The following is a 10,990-nucleotide window of genomic DNA, read 5'->3' as shown; positions in this document are numbered from 1 at the left end:
TCCTTTCTGGAAAACAGTAGGAGTCAGTCACACATCAACCTTTATCCTCCAGTTTTTAATTTCATCCTTCACCGTGACACGCAGCACCAGGGTCCACAACACTGTAGCATTGATTGAAAAGGAAAGAGAGCAACAAAGTTCACCTTCACACACAAACTGCCCATCACCTCCCCTCCTCCTGCCATCCCAGCACTATCACAACTCTTTCCTCCTGACCCTCCTGACTTGTCGAAAGGCCTTACGTTGTTGCCATGGCAACGCAGGGTACTGTGCCGAGCGGGTTCATCTATACTGTATCAGCATGCTCTGTCTGTGTCATCATCCAGGCTTATCCGTGCTGAAATGTTTCAATAGCCCACTGTGAGTGTGTGTGTGTGTGTGTGTTTGTGTGTGTCTTTGTTTTGTAGCCGTGGGGAGATTCACTCATGAGTCAAGACACCACAGAGGTATTCTACGCAGACCAGACGCACAAGAAGTGATCCTCTGTACGAGTATGAATCATCATGTCTGCAACAATTATAACTCGTTATCATCAGCCGGATCATCATCATCACTATTATCTTCGTCATCGTAAGCCTCCTGGCAAGTCAGCATCATCCACAGCATGGGAGGAGAATCTCCAGCCAGACCTCCTCTTGTCCCACATTTAGAGCTAGCTGAATAATTGATGCTTCACCCAGTAGAATGGGAGAGAGAGACGGCTTTGTGTGGCATCCCTCTGTCAGGTGTTTCCTGGACCAACACTCACAGTCAATCACCTTCAAACATCAGGATGTTGTTTTTTTTCTATTTCATAAGCAAACATGCAAATATTTTGGAACTATTGCAGATATTTGACCTGAATTTGGTTTTTATAATATGACGACATTTTTAAGGTGTCTGTTCAACAAAATAACAAAAAAAAACATAGACTATTTTGTCATTTATTGTACCCCGAGTGGTATCTAGCCTTCCAGATAGATTTTGTAACACAATGGAGGTGAATGGAATTTCATTTTGGTAACACTTCATTTTACAGATCTGCAAATTTCATGTTAATTAGGTGATAATTAGCAAGTAACCAATTTGAAATTTCTTTCGAATTACTGCCAACTTACCCCAATATTTACCTCAAAGTTTATTGAAATTTACTTTCTTATAAACATGATTTAATAATTATATGCTAAAATAGCTTATATTATTGTTAAAATAGGGCCCGTAGGCTTGAGAAGCGGCTGTCCGCTGCTCTTCATCGGAGGTGGAAAACCAAAACTAATAGAAGACACTTCTGATCAGACACAAATCTCACCATTGTGTGACTTATTGTCTACACAAATGTAACCTGGTAGCTAATGTAATGATTCAGGGAGTTTTTGAAAGAAATTTCAAAGAAGTTACTTGCTAATTATTATCCATTTATCAGCAGACATGGAAATAAAGCATTTCAATTAACTTTGTATTCTTTTCCTGGAAATGTATAAAATAAATTACCAGTTATTGGGAAACATCGGAATACAATTATTAAATAATGTTTATAATAAAGTAATTTTCAATACATTTTTAGGTAAACATTGGGGTCATTTGGCAGTAATTCAAAAGAAATTTCTAATAGGTTACTTGCTAGAAGACAGAAGATTTTTTGCCATAACGCCCAGCCCTATAACATTATAAAATAAAATATTGCCCACCGCTATTTTGAGCATCACAAAAGATAATCCATTTACTTCAATTGTTTTTGAGTAGAGGCAGAAATCTGACAGACAGATATCTAAACAAAAACAAGACTACAGCATGCATTACTATATGACTAGAGGTAAATGAGAAACTACGTTGTTTTTTTTTGCAATTTGAGTAAACTGACCCTTTAGATACACAGCATTTATAATTGATTTAGTTCAAACTTTCACAAAATTAAGATTTTGCTTTATTAACGTGCAACTATATTTTTGTTTGGCCAAATTAATACACAACACAATATGAATACGTGTAACAGGTGGACTTCTGCATTGTGTTGGTCAGATAGTAAAGACGCCGTGACACCAGGATCTCTTTATAGTTGACCTCCTTTTATTCTCTGGTAAACACACAGGGGAAACAGAACCTCCATGTCAAATACTGCCCGCTCCAGCTCCTACACACAACAATACAGTATACAAAACGGAATCTAACTTAGTCTGCCGTAACTTTCAGCTAGCAGCATTTACTCTTAAAACAACTATTTTTAAATGCCAGTTCATTGAAATCAATATATTGACAGGTTAGAATAGATATTATAACATTGTAGGAAGCAAAAAGTACGATAATAATGGGATGGATTAGGATAATAAATGAAATGAAACAAATGATCCCCACCTCTCCCACAGGATAATTGGTCCAAATCAGTGGACAACTAGAGACCTATTTCGTCTTTTTATATCAACACAAAAGTCAAAAGTCACTTTTTCTCAGAACATGCAGTTCTGTGTAAGGCACCTGCCTCATTCTCTCTCTCTCTCTCTCTACGCATACACACACACACACACACACAAAGGCATCCTGTTTGTCATCTCGGCTTTGCACCTGAGGGAGAGCGGAGCATGCTATCACCTTTCACCCTAACAGTTGGAATGACACCTTGGGGAGCGCAGACTGTATGGAGGCTATGAGTTACAAACCAAACGCCCCTGTGTGTGTGGGAACTAAGAATGGAAAAAAAAAACACAACATACTGCTGGGAAACTAATTGAGAGTGACACCTGGGGAGATGGAAAAGGCTGAGAGAGGAGAGGAAGGACACTGCAGACAAGAGTTATACCCCTGCTGGATCAGACTTATCTGCGTGAACACAGGCCAGGCTGTGGCACTGATTTGGCTCTATCTGCTTCGATTGTTTCATGTTGACCCTAAGTTGACTTGAGGGGAAAACAGAAGCACAAAAGACATGATCAGTCACCGTAACTCTCCGTCCAATTACAAACAGGATTTATGAGGAAAAAGTAGTTCCTTGTTCAAGTAAAGAGTCCTGCTACGTCTCAGGTTGATACTAGGGGGCTAATATACAGTATGTATCAGACATCATTTGTCCTGCCCTCTATAACATCATTGGATACACCTTCAACATGTCTGGCGAGTATATTCTAGCATTTCTCCGGCTGGTTGGGTTTCATCCACGTAAAGCTTCGCTTTGTCTCCGCTACTTCACAATAGGCTGAACCTATGACAACAAAGGCCTTAGAAAGAGAGATGTAATGAAAGAGATGGGTAATGTTTAAAAAAAATCATGTACTAGGTCACACGTTTGGCTTTCTGTGTGTGCTTACATATATGGCGGACAATGTCGGGAGAACAATGAAAGCGAAGGGCGTGGTTACAGTATAAAAAGAGGCCTGAGAGTTCTCAAGCTTTATGTCCCGGTATGAGAGGACTGTATGAGAGTTTGCGTGGCATCGTTTGGATGCTTGGACGGTTTTCTCACTTGACTCTTGATAAGGTGAGGCAGCTTTGTATTGAACCGGATTTTTAGTTTGATTCAGTATTGTTGTTATTTAGCTGCGGGGCTGTGGATTAAGGGCCGAGCACCAAAGAAATCAGTTGAAACTTGAAACCAGTAATGCAACGGATAGGAAGTCTCCACCTGTTACTTAATTTCTGACTGTGCACAGTAATTATGCGTCTAAACCACCGATCAAAGATGATCTTAGTTGTAGAAGCTCAAAGGTTGTAAGCTCAAGAATAATTTCTGGTGTGCGGTGAGAATTGAACCTACAGCACTGATTTGTCCTGCTGGGATCCTGTGGAAGAATGTGCACATTTATGCTAGTAAATGACCTTAATTGATAATACAAGCGAACAAAGTGAAGCTATTACTCTGTTAACGCCAAATCTGTGAACTCAAAAATTGCTGCAACAATTTATGAGACGTAACAGAGCACAGGGATGGCCATCATATACAGTACTTCCATCATAATATCCTAAACCCGTATACACTTTTACAATTTATTTTAATTAATCAATTCATTCATTCATGTATATTTCTGACTAACGACGAGAACAACTTGACACACAGTGCTCTCAAATTAATCTTCAAGTTCCCAGCTTTCAGATGATGTACACCCCTTCTATGTGACATTTACTGTTGACCTGCTATCTCCCCCTAAAGACCTCCTGTCCCCCCTAAAAAAAGACCGAATAGGTCTATTGTGGATCTCAGAGGGTTAATATAAATACATAAATAGATTGTAGATTGCAATAGAAATTATTGGACATTTTTTTACCAGTGTATGGCTGGTGATACTGACCATCTCTATTCTTTCTTTCTTTCTTTTTGGTGTAGTTACTAAGATGAACCTGGCTCAATCCTGTCACCTCTCACTGCTCCTTCTGCTTGTTGTAAACCTAACAGGTGAGGCATCTGAGAATACATATACTGACTTCATGTAACTAGTAAAAGCTAAAAGTTACAAGCTTATTTTATGTTATAGAATAGACCCTCTCCGTCTCTGTGTGTCTAATCCGATGCTCGGCTCTTTAGGTGTGTACGGGCAGAGAATCATCGGTGGCACACCGGTACAACCCTACGACATCAAGTATCAGGCCTCCCTCCTGTTCAGGAACTACCACTTCTGTGGAGGCACCCTCATCCACCGGCAGTGGGTGGTGTCTGCTGCCCACTGCTGGAGACCGTGAGTTATGCAGATTTACACCTGGGGAACTCACAGGGCCAGATTTACACCGATCAGCCATAACATTAGGTCACAATGGGCATCCCGACTGGTCTGCGGCTACGCAGCCCCATACGCAACAAACTGCAATGCACTGTGTGTTCTGACACCTTTCTATCGGAACCAGCATTAACTTTTTCAGCAATTTGAGCTTCAGCAGCTCTTCTATCGGGCCAGCCTTCACTCCCCACGTGCATCAATGAGCCTTGGGTCTGACCCTGTTGCCGGTTCACCGGTTTTCCTTCCTTGCACCACTTTTGGTAGGTCCTGACCACTGCAGACCGGGAACATCCCACAAGAGCTGCAGTTGTGGAGATGCTCTGACCCAGTTGTCCAGCCATCACAATTTGGCCCTTGTCAAAGTCGCTCACATCCTTACACTGGCCCATTTTCTGCTTCCAACACAAAGTTCAAAGTTCAAAATGTTCATTTGCTGTCTAATATATCCCACCCACTGCCAGGTGCCATTGTAATGAGATAATCAATGTTATTCACTTCACCTGTCAGTGGTCTTAATGTTATGGCTGATCGGTGTAGTAAAAGGGATAGTTTGGGTGTATTGAAGTGGGGTTGTATGAGGTAGTTAGCCATAGTAGGTGTATTACTTACAGTAGATGACGGTCAATATGCTCGCAGCTTGAAGAAACAGACAGGGGCACCAACACTGGAGCAAAGCATTACAGTGCTGTGGACGAGGACGGTAGAAAAACATATTTGAGCCACCAAAAAGAGTCGCCCACCTTAAAAAAATCAATATCAGTTTAAGTGTACGATATATTTAGGATATTTTCACCACTTTATCTTGTAGTCAGACAGCTCTTTCCTTCTCCTTTCTGATGGGAAACTGAACTGAAAAATTAAACTTATCTATGCTCTCTCCAAAGCCGACAGGCTCAGATGACAAAAACAGTATAGATACGTTTCACTTTCAGTTCAGTTCGCCGTCAGAAAAAATTCTAAATATAACGCACACTTAAACAGATTTCATTTTTTTTTTTGGATGAGCCTTTCTTTTAGGTGGCTAAAATACGTTTTACTGCCGTCCCCGTTCACAGCACTGTATTGCTTTGCTCTGGTGCTGGTAACTCCTGCTTCTCGATGCTGGGGGTGTGCCGACTGTCATCTACTGTAAGTAATCCATCTAAACTGGATAAGCACCTCAACAACCCCACTTCTAAACACCCGAACTATCCCTTTAACATCCACGGAAGCTGCACCTTGCATTCAAATCTCAAAGCCGTATAGAACAGATGTTAGATCTGGAGCAACTCTGAAAGAAATGTTGGATTGTCTGATCTGTAGCTGATGAACAAGCACCATAACAATCTTAACCTTTGCCCTCTACGCTGCTCTTTTAGGAAGCACATGATCAAAGTGGTCCTGGGTGAGCACCAAATCGGCAAGAATGATGGCTCTGAGCAGCGGTTCACTGTCTCCTTAGTCATCAGGCACTACCAGTACCAACACTGGACGTTTAACAATGATATCATGCTGCTTAAGGTAAGGGATGACGGTGAATATGACACAGGGTTGTGTTTTGATACAGAATATATGGATTTGATATATATTCTGTGATTTGGAGCTTGAGTTGAAACCAATTTCAGACACTTAATTAAAGCTGCAGTGGGTAGAAATGGAACAAATATGATAAAAAAAAAAATTATTTTTATAAAACGGTCACTATATCGTGACAGTAGTGCATGAGACAGGTAATCTGAAAAAAATCATTTGCCTCTGTGTCCTCCAGTGCTCCTAATGGCATCTGCAAGATTTCACAGACCGGAGCAAAACAACCAATCAGAGCCGAGCTGGAGTCTGCCGTCCAGCTGCCGTCTCTGAGCAGCTGTCAATCACTCGTGAACTCCGATCAAACGGTCAAACTAGGCAGCGCTGATCAAATATGAATCAATGTTCTGTTGCTGTAATGCCTATTTCTCGCCTCAAATGTTTTCAGAAACATCTTGTAGTGTACTGTTTAGCTGTAAAATTAGAAAGTTTGTGACCCGGCAGCCATGTTGAGATAAGTTGAGGAAATACCAAGCACTGCCCATCAGCAGGAGCAAACTTTTTCATTTCACAGCTAAACAGTACACTACAAGATGTTTCTGAAAACATTTGAGGCGAGAAATAGGCATTACAGTAACATATTGATTCATATTTGATCAGCACTGCCTAGTTACACTGTTTGATCAAAGTTGGGGAGTGATTGACAGCTGCATCTGTTAATTGAACAGCCAATAGGAACGCTCTCTCTCTGAAATGACCTGTGATTGGTCAAAGTCTCCTGTCACGGGCTAGATTTTTTAAAGCCTGAAAACAGAGCCATGAGGAGGTGCAGAAGTCTAGTTTTCTATCAGAACACTTGAATTACAATATGCTGAAAGGTTATTATGGAATTTTTGCCCAATGATGCCAAAAACATTCTGACTACTGCAGGTTTAAAGCCCTGATCCATTTAGATGGACCAGGGCCCTACTGTTTATTGGCATGCTGGCTCACTGTAATGGCTGTGAAACACTAAATAGAATGGGACTAGAATTAATGTTATTAATTAGACCTGTGTTAACCCCGCAATGACATGTCAGAATGGCTTCTGTGAAAAGGGCCTATTGATGTTAAAGTCCAAGTCGAGTCTTTTTTGATTTTGTCAAGTCAAGTCTAAAGTCATCAAATTTGTGACTCGAGTCCACACCTCTGCAACAAAGGAAAAAATACTACAATTAAAAGTCCTGAATTTTAAATCTTACTCAACTAAATTATCATTATTATCAGCAAAATGTAGAACACTATTTTCACAGGTAGTACTCAGTTCCCATTTTATTAGTTGCCTCAGTACTGACGTGCCTATGACACAATGAAAAGGCTCTTTTAGTGACTTCACTTCCAGTCAGTGAATGCTGACTCATTGCTTTTTGTTGTGCAAATCAGGGATTTTCAAAACTGAATTTCCAGTGTACTATAACAATTTTTGTCAGAGATCTGTTTGAGATACAGTTAAATACAACCCCTTTTATTGAATAATCTGCTTCACATTGATGTACTTGTCCTTTCCTGCCTCCGTCTGCTCTTGTTTTATTCATTGTGTTCTGTTTTATACAGTGTTTGTATGCAATTTTCTATGAGTCATCAATCAATAGTACAGACAGCGGGGGAGGTCATTTAGAAGAGCAATAACCCTCTTTACTCACATTTGAATGCTAATAGAAAATGTACAATGCTACCTTCAGCATTAGTGTTGACTGACTGAAGGATGTGTTCTCTGTGGTTCAGTTGGACCGTCCAGCTATCATCAACGACATGGTCCAGCTGGCTTCTTTGCCAGACCTGAACTCACCGCCCTTGGCCGACTTTGCCCGATGCACAGTCAGCGGCTGGGGTGTGACCTCGCTCAACTCCTTCAAGCTGTCATCTGTACTGAGGTCTGTGGATGTGGACATCTTTAACAAGTGCTGGTACTACTACTACTTCAGGATCACAGATAACATGATCTGTGCTGGCTCGCGCCTTGGTGGGAAAGACTCCTGTCAGGTGAGGCCCAAAGTCACATGTATGTGTGTGTGTTTCAAAACACAATACTGAAATGAGTATTACTCTCAAAATGAGTGACGAACAATTAATCTGAGTTATTTATTTTTATGATACCGTTAAAGCTGTAAAAGTAGATTTTTCGGCCACTTGGGGGCAGTGGAACAAGCTGTAAACACAACACTGACATATCATCACCTTATAAAGTTGGCAGATGTGTTAACAAACAGTAGCAACGTTATTTATTTGGAGTCGTGTTTCTGACCAACTGACAAATTTAAGTCTAATTGAAGTCATTACTTACTCTTTGGTGCTAAATGCTCCACTATGTTCACCAGCTAGTGTGTCTATTAACAGAAATGTAATATAATATTCATAACTATGTTTTCATAAAGGTATAATCACCTGAAACTAAGAATTATTGTGTTTTCGTTAGCTTAGAATGAGCCCTTTATATCTCCATAGGGAGCGGGTCCTCTTCATGGAGTCCGCCATGTTGCTCCACCATGTTTCTACAGTAGTCCAGAACGGACAAACCAAACACTGGCTCTAGAGAGAGCCTTCCACGTTTTAACGTTACCTGAAGGACAGCGTAGTTCTCCAACACGCTTGTGAAACTGCAGTAACGTGAGCTGCAGAGTGCAAAACCGTGGTACCGCCAGCCGCCGCCTGACTCCCGTTGCTCCTAAAGTAGTGTTATTATGGTAAAGATGTCCTCTGAGCGAGGCGAAACAGCGTTACCATGGTTTTGCACTCGGTGGCTAATGGTACCGTAGTCTTGGAGAGGAGTGAGCGGAGGGGTACTCAGTTGGTTGCAATCTGCAACCACACCACTAGATGTCCCCAAATCCTACACACTGCACCTTTAAAAAAAAGGAAAATGCTCCGTATAGCTGCAGGAAACTGGAGACTTGGGTGGTAATTCTCTCTTGATTCATGACTATTAACAAGCCCTTTCACATTACTCATAGTCCTCATTTTTTTTAGGGGTATTTTACATCAAAACGTGTCACACAACCTGAATAAAAATGTTTAACCGTTTCCTTTTCCATTCTCAGGGTGACTCAGGAGGACCTCTTATTTGTAACGGTAGATTGGAGGGCGTTGTATCTTGGGGCATTGGCTGTGCCTATGCTTACTACCCTGGCGTCTACACCAAGGTCAGAAACTACCTCGACTGGATGAAGTGGATCACCCAGAGCACCGAATGAGACTCTTAAAAAACAAGCTCACCTAAGACTCTACTGTGATGAAGATTTTAATGGATCCTAATGGACCCAGAGCCCTCAATAGATATGTTTGTCGTCTTTTATACAGTACTTTTACATATATGAATATATTTGCGTAACAAACACCCCATGAGTATGAACTCATTAAACCACACAGGTAAAAATACACAGTGAAGTTATGTTGTTTTTTAACCACTTAGTGAATATCACCTGAGAGAGCAGACTTGGGTTATTATGAAATAAATGTCTGTTATAAACTACTATGACTAAATGCACTTTGTTTTTTATAATTATTCTACTGTGTTTGTAGTGTTTTCTAGATATGATGTAAAACCATGTTGCAGATTTTGAGGATCATTTCAGGGATCATTTTGGTCTTTGAAGCCTCCATTTCTCCACTGACTCAGAGCTCAAATAGAAGCTGGACTTAACTATAAAGATACATATTTTCTCAAACTGTCTCCTCTGTTATTGGTCATCTATCACACCCTGACCTAATACACAAAAGATAAGGAACAAAAGTAATTAGGAATTAGTCATAGGTGAGTTACAGCATCCTCTCTTTTTCATGAGCTATATTTTTGCCATATTGTCCAGACCTTTTGTATGAATTAATCAATACTTACTTTGTTTGAATCATTGTTTTGTTGACTTCTAAGAGACATGGTTATTATGTGTCAAAGCCAGTGTGTCTAACTCATGATGCAATTTCATGACTAATAGGGTGTGGGACGTCTCCAAGCTAAGCAACCATTTCAAAACAGACCACATGAAGGGGAATTTCAACATACACAAGTCATTGTGGAGTTCATTATCATTGGAGCTATAATGCAGTTTGTATTAATGTAATCTTATTATTGTAATGATCAATTAGCAAATTGTAAGCCATTATTCATACAGTTAAATCATCTAAAAGTAGAAATTGTCACACTGAAACAATGAAATATGGAGGGGTTGAATAGCATCTGTAACATCTGCACATTGACTCAATAGGCCTATGTTCTACGCATAAACAACACTCAATATCATTACATCTATGCAATACAATGTTATTGTATAAATAAATAATACTATAATATTATTGTAAAACAATATTTTTTTTCAGAATACTATGCTAATTGAGACAAAAAGCAAAAGTTAATTAGTGAAATTCAATGTTTGTTTTTTTAACATGTTGCAACTGTCCCTGATCATGTTGCAACAGTTGGGGTCAGTTGCAACAGTTGACTTCTTCAAATACTGCCCTTTAAGCTATGGTTAGCACTGTTGCCTCAAAGCCAGAGGGTTGCAGGTTCAAATCCTGCTTGGGGCCCATCTGTGTGGAGTTTGCATGTTCTCCGGGCCATGCAGGTTAATTGTTGACTCTAAATTGTCCGTAGGTGTGACTGTGAGCGTAAATGGTTGTTTGTCTCTATGTGTCAGCCCTGTGATAGTTTGGCAACCTGTCCAGGGTGTAACCCGTCTTCGCCCAATGTCAGCTTGGATCAGCTCCAGTGATCATGAATAGGAAAAGTTATTACAGATGGTCCAAATAGTCTCTGAGTGACTGAGAGAAAT

At 40.4% G+C, this 10,990-nt stretch overlaps 1 protein-coding gene across 1 annotated transcript; it reads left to right on the top strand.

Annotated features, from left to right (window-relative positions):
* Positions 1-3,379: 3,379 nt before the first annotated feature.
* On the top strand, positions 3,380-9,854 carry LOC119486687 (trypsin-3-like). Its single transcript, XM_037766993.1, has 6 exons — positions 3,380-3,448; positions 4,292-4,360; positions 4,490-4,640; positions 6,038-6,179; positions 7,950-8,207; positions 9,263-9,854. Exons 2-6 carry the CDS (start codon positions 4,300-4,302, stop codon positions 9,413-9,415), a joined length of 765 nt encoding a protein of 254 aa, XP_037622921.1. The 5' UTR covers positions 3,380-3,448; positions 4,292-4,299; the 3' UTR covers positions 9,416-9,854.
* The last annotated feature ends 1,136 nt before the right edge of the window (positions 9,855-10,990 follow it).

The sequence above is a fragment of the Sebastes umbrosus genome, chromosome 1 (genome assembly GCF_015220745.1).
Source record: "Sebastes umbrosus isolate fSebUmb1 chromosome 1, fSebUmb1.pri, whole genome shotgun sequence".
In the NCBI taxonomy this organism is placed as follows: Eukaryota; Metazoa; Chordata; class Actinopteri; order Perciformes; family Sebastidae; genus Sebastes; species Sebastes umbrosus.
Note: the sequence above shows the minus strand (reverse complement) of the source record. Positions and strands in the feature narration are given on the sequence as shown.

Excerpts from the sequence above, each read along its gene's own strand:
- LOC119486687 (XM_037766993.1), top strand. The coding sequence starts at position 4,300 with ATGAACCTGGCTCAATCCTGTCACCTCTCACTGCTCCTTCTGCTTGTT. Across the intron at positions 6,180-7,949 it reads ATGATATCATGCTGCTTAAG|TTGGACCGTCCAGCTATCAT; the intron begins GTAAGGGATGAC and ends TCTGTGGTTCAG. Across the intron at positions 8,208-9,262 it reads GTGGGAAAGACTCCTGTCAG|GGTGACTCAGGAGGACCTCT; the intron begins GTGAGGCCCAAA and ends TTCCATTCTCAG.